Here is a 15,437-nt window from a genome sequence, read left to right on the forward strand (position 1 = left end):
AAACACTACATCATTTTGCTTCCCAACCTGGGGCATATATGTAATAGTCATGGTTTTTACTAGATCAAGAATTTATGTAGCCCTTTCCATGTGCCAGCACCATAACCTTTCTAGGTTCTGCTATTTACTTTAGACAGTCTGTGATTTTCCTGAAATTGCTTGCCAACTTGTGTAGGTGTGACCGATTTCCATAATTATTCTCATATTCTGAAATGGATCTATAACCGGAAAAGACAAAAAACCCCTAGAATAGATGATACTAGGCTTTGCAGCAATCCAGGAGTATGTGACTATAAAAAGAGCTGCTTTTGACCTACAGAAACCTGGAATCTGGAGGGAACTTAAAGACTCATACTTGGGCAGGAAGGAGTAAAGAATTCTAAGCAGGTACAAACTGATGGGGTATAAACTGATGCTGAGAGAAGGAGTATCAGGGAGTTACTTCTTGGTATGTAGCCATGTGGGGCTATACCTTTCAAATAAACTTGTGGCCCAGTACATAGCATGGAAATCATGAGAGGTGAATGATCCATGTGGCAATTTGGTCTATTTAACAACCATGTCCCATTAGATTCCTTGTCGATCTCATTGATTGTGCAGAAATGAGGCATCAGGATGGCCAAAACCTAAATAAGTTACCCATGATAATTAGTTTATTGACTCCATGGAGATATGGCACCTGTTTTTTTTGTTTGTTTGTTTGTTTGTTTGTTTGTTTTTAAGATGATTGGGTCAATTCTTATCTTCTTCCTAACAACTTACCTTAGAATTAAGCTCTCCTTTTGCACGGTCAACAAAGCATTTTTAATGTGCCTCTATTATATTCCAGAGACATTCTGTCTTGTCTTATGTGTACCATTGTACACATCTGCCACTAAATTGTAACTGAGATCACTGACAGGAGAAACCACATGCTTTTTCATTTGTTCATTATTTTCTTCTCTTATAGAGTTTAGCTCATAGTAGGTGCTCAATAAATGTTTACTGATTTAAAGTTATTTGAACTGTCAAATCTATTTGTTTTGAATCTTGTTTATTGTTGCAGAATATACACAACATAAAATTTAACACTTTAAAACGATTAAAATTTAGTGACAGTACATTCACAATGTTGTGCAAATATTCTTACTATTTCTACAACTTTTTCACAATCCCCAAAACAAATTCTTTACCCCCTAATTAGTTATTCCCTATTTCCCCTTCCCTTCAGACCCTGATAACTACTAATCTGCTTTCTGCAGATTAGTATAGATTTGCCTATTCTGGGTGCAGTCTGCCCTCTATACCCTTGAGTTCCGTGTCTGTTGGGTTCTGGATCTGCGGCTTCAACCAACCAGATAGAGAAAATTTAAAAATTAAGAAGAATAATAATAATACAATAAAAAGTACAAAAAGTCAGTACAGTGTAACAACAGTTACATAGCATTTACATTGTATTAAATATCACAAGTAATCTAGGAATTATTTAAAGTATAAAAAAGGATATGTAGAGGGTATCTGCAAATACTATGCTATTTTATATAAGGGACTTGATCATTCGTGGATTTTGGTGTCAGAGGGTGGTAGGAGGGTGGAATTCTAGGACCAATCCCCTGCAGATACCAAGGGATAACTGTATTTCAAATCAATGGAATCATACAATATGTGGCATTTTGTGTCTGGCTTCCTCCATTTTACATTTTCAAGGTTCGTGGATGTTGTAGCATGTATCAGTACTTCTGTCCGTTTTATGGCAAAATTAATACTTCATTGTATAAATATACTACATTTTGGTTTTTCATTCATCAGTCAATGGACATTTAGGTTGTTTCCACCTTTGACTACTATGAATAGTGCTGCTATGAACACTCATTTACAAGTTTTTGTTTGAATGCTTGTTTACAGTTCTTTTGAATATACACTTAAGGTAAAATTGCTGAATCATATGGTAATTAAATTAAAAAAGATTTGGTGTAAAAAATACATGTATTTTGTGGCAGATTTCATTATTACATTATTGTTCATTTCCTCTAAGAGGATTATATACATACAGTGCATTTCCATGTGACTGGCAACACTGCACTGTGGGAGGCTCTGTGACTTTCCATTTTAGTGGCATTGGCCTTGGCCGTGTGATTTGCTTTGGACAATGGAATGTGAAAGGACACGGTACATGCCACATTTGGGCAAGACACTTTAGGAGGCATTGCCTGGCATGGCTTTTGCTCTTTTCCCTTTATCATGAGAATGGCATATTCCTGAAAAAGCCTGCACCTTTAGCCTACATCTGAAATGAAGAAGACATCTGGAGCAGAGCCAAAGCACAGCTGACACAAAATATGAGCAACAAATCAACCTTTGTGGTTATGAGTCACTGGGATTTTGAGGTTATATGTTACCACACAGTAATGTAGCAAAAACGCCATAACATTAAAACACTGGATTAAATAGCATAAATCACATTTATTTACTGCAGGACTTCTCAGTGCCTTGACTGTGCTAATGTGTATTATGAATCTAAAGAGGTGAATTAAGTACAGAGTTTTCTGAATGTATTTGGGTTTGGACATATTTGCAGATTTGTGATTCTGTGGTATACAACTTGGCAAATGCTGGACCATATATGCTATTCACGTTCAATCCTGTACAAAATCACTTTCCCAAACTCCTCTACTCTTATAAAAGTTAGAGACGTCTTCTTTTTTGTTCCTATGCAAACTCGTACATATGTATGCATATATTTTATTGTCATTGTACATTTATAAAGTTTTTTCTAGATTTATAGAAAAAGAGCCCCACGAAGGGCTAGTTTTTTATAGAAACTAGAGCCCCGTGAGGCCATAAACCATGTCATATTCACTTTTTGTATCTCTATCATCCAGTATAAAACTGGTTCAATAAAGTGGTAAATGAAAGGACCTTCTTAACCGATTCTCAATTTTGCATACCTACTATGATCTAGCACTGTGCTTGTTACCTTGGAAAGACTGCAAAAAAAAAAAAGATAAAGTTATTGTCCTCAAGAATCATAACTTATAACAATGGATCAATAACAAATTATGTGCTGAAGTTAGTGGTCAAGTCTTTTAGCACCATTGTTCTCTTAAGAATATTTTTGTGTCTATGTATTTTTTTTACTCAGATCTTTCTGAGCACTTGTCTGTAACTACTGAGATGAAATTTAAAAAGCCTCAAGTCTCAAGCTGTAATATTGTGAAAGAAGATACAGGTTTTGTTAATGAGGGATGGCTGTAGAGATGGGGCATGCTAAACATAGAAGACAGAACTACAGTCCTCTCTGAAAGACATTCTGTCTAAATTTGTCTTCATTCAAACATGTACTCTGGGTATTCAATCATGTGCTAGATGATAGGGAAATGGTAGATGAATGAGCTGTGTTTTGCATTCAAGAAGCTTATAGAGTAGGAGAGACATGAGCATGAGCACACATATGATACTGTAAGTGTCCCGTTGAGATTTGAAATATGTGCAAGGTGCTTTTGGTTGCCAGCAGAGAGGCTACCTGAGACCACATAAGACTTCCGGAGAAAGCAATAGAAAACGGCAAGGTCAGAAGATGATGTCACTTAAACAACTACCCTGTACTAAGAGCTCCACATGTGCTGTTTATGTGATTTTATTTTCAGGTTCATTGACATATAATTTACATACAACCAAATATACCCTTTTGAGGTGTACTCTTCTATGAATTTGACGAGCATATTCAGTTATGTAACTCCCACCACAATCAAGATATAAAATAGCTCATTTAATTTTTACACTAACTTTATGAAAGAAGCTCTGATAAGAAAACTGGGGATCAGAGAAGGTAAGCTTCTTAGCTTCTTCAAGGTCAAACCAGTTAGTGAGAGCCGAAGACAAAATATGAATAGGAGAGAACTTAGCATGCTTGGAGAACAGAGACAATGGCATGGCAGGATATAGCAAGAAAAAGAAGGGAGGTGGGTAAGAGAAGAATTTGAAGACATCAGCTGATCCAGGGATCAGGTAGCACAGACTCTTACAGGTATCAAATTTGGTTTGTATCATGACTTCTATGAAGAAGCTTATATTTAAATTGAACCAACCTCTTCTTAAAGTTTCAAGAACATGTTCATGTTGAAATTTTATGAAATTGAAAAAAAAAAGTTTGCTGGCCTCCTTATCCTTGGTTATTTCATAAATTAAACTATATTGTCTTTTTTTGAAGTTAAAAATTCTCATTTAGAAGTCCCCCTGGCCCAACCCCTCTAATCAGTGTAAATCCTTTTCTATTTTCATTTTTTTATTTGTTGTCTTCTCTCCCTCGCTACAAGGTAGGTTACATGACAGCAAGGATTGTGTTCTTGCCTTTCCTAGTTCCTTGTCTTTTCTCTAGAACCTAGAATAGTGTCTGCACATGACAAATGCCTTATTGATCTTTGCTTGACAAATGAATGAACAACAGCACAGAGCAGAATCATAGAAAAGTCAGATTGGAAAAAATCTTTATGGTCATCCAGTAGAAGCATTGGCAAACTTTTTCTGTTAGGAGCCAGGTAATAAATATTTTAGGCTTTGTGGGCCACATGTTCTCTGTAGCAACTACTCAACTCTTTTATCTGCATGACTGTGTTCCAGTAAAATTTGTTTATAAAAATAGACTGCAGGTCAATTTGACCATAGTTTGTCAACTCCTATATCTGTTAATATAAGCTAGGTTATGTTGTGCTAGCAAACAATTCCTGAGTCTCAGTGGTTTGCCAAAGTGAATGCTTATTTCTTCCTTATGTTACATGGTGGTCTGCTCCTCCGATGGCCCCTATCTGGAATATCGTTGGACTTCTGAAAAGAGAGATTGATGAGATCATATGTTGTTTTCTATAGCTTTGTTTGGAAAAGACACACATCACTCACATCCATATTTCATTGGCCAAAACATGTCATGTGAACCCATTTAAGTTTGGAGAGTGGGGATGTGTAGTTATCTTGAAGAGGGGACATTATAAGAAGGAGCATTGAATGTGGGTCAATGATAACTCACCCTACCACCTGCCATCTGAATCTTTGGTGGAACCAAGATTTGTTTGTGCTATGTCACCTTTCAAACTCTGCTTCCACACTTCCAGTGTTGGGGAGTTCTCTGCTACCAAAGCAACCTGCTTCATTCTTTAAAACATCTGATTGCTGAAAAGGTGATTTTATCATGCTGAATTCCATATACCTGCGTCTTTCACCTAAGGATTCCAAATCTTCTTAAGATCCTGCAGAGCAGAGGATTTTATTTATAAACACAAAAGATTACTCTAGCCAGGAGGGGGCATTTCCTAATTCTTATATCAAGGAAGCAGGAACCCACTCACCAACCCCCAGGTAGCTGCCTTTCTTCATTTTCCAGAGTGTAAATGACCCATCACGGAGACAGGGCTGAACTTCTGAATGAGATCATAGCCTTTTCGCCCTTTCTGCACAGTTTCACCCGGTGAATTATTGTCTTATTTTCATTCCACTCCAATGAGCTGTCAGCGATGGATACTGTAATTCATAGCAATAGAAACACAAACAGATGGGTAATTGACCTGCATGCCTTCATTACACTGGAGTTCAGCATGGCTGTTGGAGCCATAAAGTCCTTTATCTGCCAGTCTGAAATCCCTGGGCTTTCACAAGGAAGGGAATCAGGCTGACTTTTTACAAAAGGTACAGTCCTTGTTGTTGTTCTCCTCACCTTGTGCATTTCAGAAATGGACAGAATTTGACAAGCAGAACTTAGCGGTACAAGACAACAGCTGGGGCTCCTATAAAGCTCAGAGTTATCTACAGGGGGCACATTCTGATACAAGAACAGGTTAGAAAAATATTTATATTCAACTAAAATAGAACCTGTGTTTTTTTTCCTTCTTCCCTCAGCACTGTAAGAAATCGTGTATTTAATATCTAATGAAATAGGTCAGAAAAGAGCAAATCCATAAAAAATACCACTGTATTAGGTAATTAGGATATAGAATTAAAAAAAAAATAAAGCTTACCAAAAACAACCTATGACAATGCATGGTCTTTGCCTTGAATAAGAAAGACTTAGATTGACCCAAATTATGCCCTCTGCTATGGCATACTGAGTTGACTTTCTTTATCTATTCAGACCATGCTCATGTTTCAGGATTCAACCCACATCCCACAGCCATTACAAAGTCTTCCATATTCATTATTTCCAGGCCTGTTTTCTTTCATCTTCATAATAGATCACTGACTTATTCAATATTTGACATACATTTATAAAAACCTACTATGTGCCAGACACAATACTACTTTTAATGTTTTAATCATCAATCAAGGACTGTCTTTCCCATTCTTGAATTTTTTTTTTTGCTTTAGTTTTGAATATCTGAGTAACCTCTCTGTTTCCTTAGGAGGCAGGAAGCATGCAGTAAACCTCTTCTTTATTTCCTCCAACAATTCCTAATGTACTACTTGTTAAAAGAAGGAGAAAGAGACTGAGTTCCTGTCAGCAAAAGAGCAGAATCAAAGTCAGCAATGAAGATTGGGCTGTAATCTTCAGGTCCAGGTTCACCTTCAGCTTCTGTTGATTGGATCTTCTTTTCCAGATGTCTTTTCCAGATATTCTTCTTTCCCCAGCCTCACAGAGCACAGACCATGGTCAGTTGAACCAAGTGCCTGTGCTAGCAATATCATCAATGTTGTTGAAGCTCTCCAGAAATCCAACTTGAGGGTCCCCTGAAAGTTCTTCTGTTACTTGAGTACTCCCAGTGGTTGAAACTCATCAACACAGTGAGCCCCATTTTTTCCTGAGTCTCAGAATCCCTTCTTGTAATGAGTAAAGATCTCTCTTGTACTATAAGAAATACTATTTCCTCTAAGGAGCTCACAGATTTCTGCTCTGTGTCATCCTTCCCTTCAGAATTTTGATCCCTCATGTGCAAGAACTCTCTCTTCTTTTCTAGGGAACTTGTAAGCAAACAAACAAAAGAAGACGAACCTTAGTCAGAAAGAAATGTGAGGGCCAAGTTGACTGTCAGCTGGAAGGAGTTCTATGCCCGTGGCCTTTTCCGTGTTCTTCCCGCTGTCTAGACTGCTCTTTCTGTGGATCCTTCATCCCCTAGCACCTGTGTATCCATTAGGTCTCAGCTTAAATGCTACTCCCTAGGAGAGTAGTGGAGAGTGCTTTTAACACCCCTAATCCATTCCATGCTGAGTTAGTTGTTCTTTCCCTGTGTTCCCTGAAAAACTTGTACTTCTCGTAGAATACTGGTTTCATTGCACCCAAGCAGCTGGTTTACATCTCTCTCTCTTTCTTTCTTTCTCTCTCTCTCTCTGTCTCTCTTTCTCTCTCTATCATTTTCTCTTACTAAACAGTAAGACCTACAACAAGAGGGAGTTGTCTGCCTCATTCACCCTAGTATCCACAGCACAGCTGCCTGGCACATAGTAGGGCTTCAGGAATATGTGTGAAAGAAGGGAAGCAGAAAGATGGGAAGAAAGAAAGGAAAGATAAATGGGAAGAAGGAAGGATGGAAGAAAATGGAAGGAAGGAAGGAAGGAAGGAAGGAAGGAAGGAAGGAAGGAAGGAAAATTCATAGAAGAAAAATGATGGAGTAATTAAAAACAAAGACCAGTAATAATTATTTTAATGCTGATATAAGAAAATGCATTCTTGGCATGTTTTATACTGTCTCAAATGGTGCTATTCAAGGAGGATTTTTCAAGAAGGGTTCAAGTTTGGTCTAGGTAATGAATGTGATCTGATATCTGGTTAAATGGGGGGAACCTAACATTTGTTGAGCACTTAATTATGACAGTGTCTTGGTCTGCTCAGACTGCTGTAACAAAATTTCACAGACTGGGTGGCTTACACAAAAGGAAATTATTTGTCACAGTTCTGGATGCTGGGACGTCTAAGCTCAAGTACCAGCAGATATGGTGCCTGGTGAGGGAGGTACTGCTTCCTGGCTTGTAGACAGCTACAAGCTGTCTCTTCTCCCATCTCTTCCTCTTCTTGTAAGGGCACTAGTCCCATCACAAGGGCACCACCCACATGACTTCATCTAAACCTAATGACTTTCCAAAGTTTCCGGCTCCTTATACCATGGCATTGCAAGTGAGGGTTTTGGCATATGAATGTGTGCATGCAGGGGATGGGGAGCACAAACATTCAGTCCATGGCAGCCGGGTTGTGGCTTAAGTTTATGCCTTTTTTCTCTTTGTTAGTATACAAGGAAATTGGGATTTCAACCTCACAGGCAAAAAAAAAAATAAAAATAAAAAATAAAAAATAAAAAAATAAATCCTTGAGTTCCAGGGGGTATAAAACATTGCCAGAAGTCACACTGCTGGAGCCACCACAGGGGTTGTAAGCCAGGTCATCCTCAAGTGTGTCAGAACTCAAGTTGAATTCCTAGATTGGAGTCCTGTTTCTGTTAGCTTAGTTGTGAGACTTTGGCCAGGTCACCTGATTTTTAAATTCTAACACCCCAGAAGCCTCATGAGGCACCTTTCTTTGCATCTTGGAGAAGGAAGTGTTTAAAGTTCAAAGTTCCTTTGACTGGCAGGCTGCAGTGACTCATGCCTGTAATCCCAGCACTTTGGGAGTCCGAGGTGGGTGGATCACAAGGTCAAGAGCTCAAAACCATCCTGGCCAACATGTTGAAACCCTGCTGGGGAGGCTAAGGCAGGAGAATTGCTTGAACCCGGGAGGTGGAGGTTGCAGTGAGCCGAGACTGCGTCACTGCACTCCAGCCTGGTAACAGAGTGAGACTCCATCTCAAAAAAAAAAAAAAAAAAAAAAGTTTCTTTGATCAACAAATGAGTGCCTGGAGCCTACGCTGGGCTTGAGCTTAGTTTACACTTGGGGCCCTTAAAGGGCAGACAGGTCCCTTCTTCCCTAGAGCCTACTCTCTAATGGGGATGATAAAAAAAATATTAAAAATAAAACAAATTCAAAAGATAATTTCAGCCAGGAATTAATCCTATGAAAAAAATTGAAGATGCCTTTTAACGTGAGTCTGGGAGGGTCTGGATTACAGGACAAGGGATCAAGCAGAAACCTGAGGAGAGAATATTCGGTGCACAGGGAACGGCAAGTGCAAAGATTATGGGAGTAACAATATTGATGTATGTATTGCAGGTACTGAAAAAAGGGCAGGGTTTTTCTGATGTGTTCTGAGTACAGAAGAGAATATTAGGAGATAAGAGGAAGGAGGGAGGCAAGGAAATAGAGATATCCCATCACATGACACAGAGAAAGAGAAATAATATCTCAGCACACAAAGACTGTATACAAACTACAAAAAATATTGTGAGATGCACCTGTCGAAGGTGAATTGAAAGGAAAAAGAATGGGGCACAAATCAGGAAAAGAAAAGGGAGACATCTTGGGTGTTCCCACATATACATTGCCCACACACTCTGCAGAACAGTGAAACATTCCATTTTAAATTATAACAAGTTTTTTTAATATATAAAAAGATTGGGAGAAAAATATTCCATATGTTCAGTGTGGGTGAGTTGATGTTCAAATAAAACTCTCAACTATTGCCTGCCTGGGTTTTCTGAGGCAAAATTTATATGCTTGGCAATAACAGTAGCCCTTTTCTCTCTCATTTTCTCAGTTTTCTTTTCTGTGTGTGTGTGTGTGTGTGTGTGTGTGAGTGTGTGTGTGTGTCTGTGTGTGTGTGTGCATGTGTGTTGTGTCTTTGGGAACTGTGGGGACAGAATATTTTACCCCAGCCGGCAGCTGTATATCTTTCAAACAGTGGTTTCACAAGCCAAATCCCCCTCCAAATTATTTATGGCTCCCATTGAAGCAGGCAGGATTCAGGCGCCCACGTAGGAGGTCAGCACTGGGCCTCTTTGTTGGACACAGGCCATCAGGAGACGACTCTGGCTGTGACTGCTGTGTGAACCTCCGCTGCCGTAGAAATGGTTATGTAACTTTAAACAGTAATGACATTTTGCAGAAAAGTGCTTTTTAATTGCTATGTCTTCATTATTCTCTTTCGAAATTGCCCAGGAGATTCTGCCTCCAAGACAGCTCGGCATGTTCTGAGTTTCCATTTTTAAAGAGCAGCAAGTTTTGTATTTTAGCTGCTCCCAGAAAACCCCCAACCCCAAACTTCATCTGTTTTCAGTTGCATTAAATGGGGTAGGTAATACTGCCTTTTGTATCCTTGCCAAATGGAAAAATGATTTGACGCAATTTTCTATAAATGCTCTCCCCAAATTCCTTTTGGGCTGGGACCAAGAATAGAATATTTTATCCCCTACAGAAGGGAGAAAGAAAATGATGAGCAAGCTAGAAAAATAGAACTGAGAATAGAGTCTGTAGAGTTCCTTTAAGCAACAGAAACTTAACCCCGATCCATACACCCAGTTGCCTATGGGGGATTGGGATCAGCTAAAAATAAATTTGGCTCTAGAAGAGAAAATGGTGATATAGATAAAATGACTCAATAATGCACACTCTGAAAGAATCGTAGACTCAGTTCAGAAGGGACTTTATCGCTTGATTTGTTTTACCTCATGTGTGTTTTGGTATGTATGTTATGCCCTTGTATAGTAGCCCTCCCAAAGAGTCACTCAAACCCGTATGGACTCATTGCTCATCAATGTGGAGCTCACTCAGTCTCACAGCAGCCCATTGTTCACTGTATAGCTTAATCTGCTAGAATCCCTTCCATGCATATTGACATATACACCTTTCTCAACAGCCCTGTCACCAATGCTGGTTCAACAGGCACAGAATTGTAAACGCTGCTGCTTATCAAAGCTCTGCAAATATGTGAAGACTGCCTTTTGATTATACACCCACACCTGTTTTTCCTTTATTAATCCTGAAGGTTCTGTTAAACCTTTAACCACTTTAATCAGAGGAGTGGCATCATCATCAATATTGTCATCGTCATCACATCAAAAATAAGAATAGACAACATTTATTGTTTGCTTGCTATGTGCCAGGAGCTTTTCCAGATAATTTGCAGGCATCCTTTCATGTAGTCCTCTCAGTAATCCTTGTACGTAGATACTAAGAACCTTACAGACAGGCTGAATATTTGCTTTAAATAACTTAGGTAGTAAGTAGAGGAGCCAGTGCAGCCATGCCCGGGTTTTTGACTACAGCGTATGGTTTCCTGCCATAAGGCATGCTGGAGGGATCATCTTCTTCTTTTCCACAATGTTCCTCTGAAAATATTCTCCTGTAGCTGCCATGTGAAGACAGGTTGAAAGAATGGGGCTTATTTAAGTATGTATAAAACCTGAAGAAAATGGAAAAAAGATAAAAATCTAGAAACAACTGTGAGTAGAAAATGGAAGAAGTGCTGACCTTGTTCAGCAAATCCCTGGTGGGTAGGATTAAGGAGAGTCCCTGAAGCATAAATGAGAAAAAAATAATCCAAATAAGAATACAGTTCTCTTTTACACAGTGAGTAGTAGAACTACTACCTCATACTGGAAGCTAAAACTGCAGCTCCAAATGAGGTGGAGAGAAATGTCCTAAGTGAAAGTGCCCTAATGAATTAAGTTAGCCCAGATCTGTCCTTCTCTCTGGGCACCACAGACAATAGTGATTTTTCACAGGTACCAGAGTAGTGCTCATGCCCAGATAAATCCTTCTCTGTCGTTGGCTCTCTGTATTAAGACTTTGAATATTCAAGTATAAAGAGAAGAACATGAGATGTAATCCAGAGTGCTCATCCTATAGCCATGGGCTGGTCACTTCCTATTGGTGGACTATGGCTTCCTCACTGTTAGAGCAAAGAAAAGAAAATTAATTATCTAATGATGCTTGTGTCTAGTGATGTGTTAGTTTTTATGCTACAGTGGTCCTAGCAAATTATATCACTCTAATTATGTTACTCATACCCTTCAAAACTACCAGTGTGCACCTATGATCCACAGAATAATGTCCAAATTCCCTGGTGTATAATAAAGCCCTTTGCACACTGGCCTCTGTCCCTCTCTATAGCTATTTTCTACAGCATGAGCACATCCATTCATCCAAGTTCATTTCTTCACTAGGAATTTTCAGACACATGATGCCTTTCCTCTTTTAAGAATGTCATTCTTGTTCTTCTTTTAACCTAGTGATCTCTTACTTGCTTTTCAACCAGCCCAAATTCTGTCTCCTCTATGAAGATTTCCCTGCTATCTAAACAATGTTATTTGCAGTCTTCTGCTGTTCAGTTGCCTCATATGGCTGTCTCTGCTATAGGTCTATAAAGCCATGTTATGATGATGTGTGTCCATGTCTACGCCTGCTGATTATATTGTAAACTCCCCAAGGGCAAGGATTGTGTCTTTTTTTAAATCTCTATAGGCCTAGTGCCTAGCTCAAGACTTGTGTTTCATAAATAGGGTTTGCAAATACTTAAGGAAAGCAATTGAGGAAATAAAGAACAATAAACAATAATGTTATATTTTCAATAGGAGTTTTCTCCACAAATGGAAAAGGTATATGCCATATGTGGCTCTAGCCTCAGTCCTACCATAACAGAATAGAGTACGCCTTTCAGAGATAGCCAAAGCCATGACCTGAGAAGTTTAAGTAAAAGTGATGCAACTGGAAGCCTCACCGATAATGCCCTGTCTGGATCTAGGTTAGCCCAGAAATACATTGGTTCCAATACACAGGGAGAAATGTAGCAGCTTCAGATTCCTATGTATCACCTTTGGAAACTGTTAATGAAACACCTTTTTTTTAACCTTTCTGTTTTCCCTTCTTGCTATTCTCACACAGGTCTTCAGATAATCTTTCCTCAGTATCTGCAAGAGAAGTTTGTCCAGTCGGCCTTGAGCTATATCATGTGCAATGGGGAGGGGGAGTACCTGTGCCAGAACAGCCAGTGTCGATGCCAATGTGCCGAGGAGTTTCCGCAGTGCAACTGCCCCATCACGGACATCCAGATCATGGAGTACACGCTGGCCAACATGGCCAAGTCTTGGGCTGAAGCTTATAAGGACCTGGAGAATTCAGGTAGAGAGTCTCACTCAGTGCCACTGCATGAGTGGCCTTGAGCCAAGTCTGAAAGGGAGCTAATCTAACTGGAATTAGGACTGCTGTAAGGGAAAGTTCAGTGACCCTGAATCTTTCACTTTGGAGGGTCCAGATGCAAGTATAATAGCTGTCACAGAGCAGGCACTCAATAAATCTCCACTGAATAAAATTAATGAATAGCATAATCCAGTTTGTGGTCATATGATGTATTGTTTCTGTTGTACCCAGAAGACAGAAAGAATAAATCTGCATAGGAAGCCTCTGGAGAGGGAAGAGTCAGAGGTAGTTGTATTGATTCCTTGGGCTGCGTATGTGTGTGTGGATATTTGTGTGTGTGTGTGTATATGTGTGTGTGTGCACCCACACACTTCTGTCCATCTCTATAAATAGATAAACATATCTCTATGTGTGTATATATATATATGTACATATACATAGATATAGATTTCCAAAGAATCTGCAGACTATCAAAGCTCAAAGTCACTTTTTTGCTAACTTGTTATTTTCTGCCTTTCATAGTTCAGAAAAATGAGTTTCAGGGGAGGAGAGACAGTCACCCAAGCTCCTAAAGTGGATGAAATCCAAAGTAGGATCTCTGCCTTCATGGATGTTTGAGTTTTGTTGGAAAGCCAGGCATTAATTATGTAACCATGCCAGTGATTAGGAAACATCAAGGATACATCTGTAAAGAGGGAGGAACTGCTGTGAACAAATGATGTAGAGTTGGGGGTCAATGTGGTTAAGGAAGGCTACCTTAAAAAAGAGCAGAAATGGAAGTTTCTGACTATGGTGCAGATATGAGAAGGTGATTGCAGGTAGACCAATGGGAGGCACAAAGGACCTAGGAGAGAGATGACCATCACGTGGGTTAAGGAGATGTTACAAGTTGTAAAAATAGGAAGTGTGCAGATATGCCAAGATATTTAGAAGAAAAAAATGGCAGAGCTTGATGTTAGATTGTCTACAAGGTTGAAGAGAAAAGGGATATTGAGGTGATATTCATAAACCTCCTTTACATAGGCATGTTAGACAACTTGATAGATGTTGATATCCTTCATTGAACTAGAATACCCTGAAAGATTTGGAAAGAAGACCATGTGCTCACTTTTCTATAGGATAAGCTTGAGAATCCTTGAGACTTCCAAGAAGAGATGCCAAGCAGGTACTTAACATATAATATGTGCTCAAGTACCTGTTAAATAAATGGACTCATGCATAGAGCATTACTATCTTTACAACAACATTATATTTCTTAAATCTATTATAATAACCACCTTAAATGAAATAGTAATATTTCTGTATGACAGAGAAGGGAACACCTCTTCTATAATCCTCCTTCAAGACCCAGTGTTTTCCCTAGGGTTGCACAGTTAGTAAATGGCAGAATTGGAAATGGAATTCCTGATTCCAAATCTAGTGCTCACAGCAGCTTTGGTAACTTAATTTTACTTTGTCCCCCAGGCCTGAGGTTCCCTCATCTGATAAATGAGAAGACATGTTTGTGTTTTTAATATTTGAATTTATTCAAGTCTTTAGACAAGAAATTATTTGATCAAGCAAAATCTTACCTAGGAGCCACTGTGTACCACAGATAAAAGCAGAGTTCTATGGAATAGCATTTGAAAATAGCTGGTTTCCGTGAACTCTAAGTCCTAACCCAGCTCTGGGAGCCCGGAACGCATCAGGAATCCTGCTCTTACAGTGCTGTACAACTCAGATGGAGCTGTGGATGCCTTATAATGACACCCATTAGTGCACTGAAAATCCTGGGAGCCCGTAAAAGAGAAAAGTTCATGATGGCAATGTACTATGATGATTATTTGGCCCCAAACAAAGGAAGCATTTGATACAATGCTTTTTCAAAAAGGTTTCACTGATTACTAAAACAAACAAACAAACAAACAAAAAAACAGAAGGAATTTAGGCTATATGCACAAGGAATAAGACTCTTTAGCATACAATCCTTATTCCCAAGGAAAAGAAACCACTTTAAGTGGGTGTGTGAGGAAACACAGAAAACTGAGATGCTGCTGAATAAGCTGAACAGGCCAAGAAAATGATTTATGTCACACTTTATCCCCAAAAGGCATACACTCCCTCTAGATTTCCCGCGCTTCTCTATTTGAAATGGTTTTACCCTTTAAGACAAATCCATTCATCCATATGTGCATCAGAGGCTTGTGCTTATGAGTTTTCCTTTGGTCCATTTTTAGCCCTTAACCTTCACTACTCAGCCCGGGTGATTTGGAGAGATTAACGACCAGCCCAAAGTAAAAGGCATTGGTTCCTTGATGGCTCTGGAGTGTGGGTGGCCAAATAGGACCTAGTTTCCTACACAAATGGCAGTCTACATCTCCTTGCTGGGGGATTGGTTGGAGTACCTCTACTTTTATTCAAGAAAGTTGGCCGGGCGCAGTGGCTCACTCCTGTAATCCCAGCACTTTGGGAGACCAAGGTGGGCAGATTACGG

At 39.3% G+C, this 15,437-nt stretch overlaps 1 protein-coding gene across 1 annotated transcript in view; it reads left to right on the plus strand.

Annotated features, from left to right (window-relative positions):
• Nucleotides 1-15,437, plus strand: part of BRINP1 (BMP/retinoic acid inducible neural specific 1) — a 198,645-nt gene that overhangs the window by 145,851 nt on the left and 37,357 nt on the right. Inside the window, 1 exon segment of the mRNA NM_001260978.1 lies at nt 12,710-12,946. Within this exon segment, the coding sequence (NP_001247907.1) occupies nt 12,710-12,946 (237 nt within the window).

This window comes from Macaca mulatta, chromosome 15 (genome assembly GCF_049350105.2).
Source record: "Macaca mulatta isolate MMU2019108-1 chromosome 15, T2T-MMU8v2.0, whole genome shotgun sequence".
Taxonomy (NCBI): domain Eukaryota; kingdom Metazoa; phylum Chordata; class Mammalia; order Primates; family Cercopithecidae; genus Macaca; species Macaca mulatta.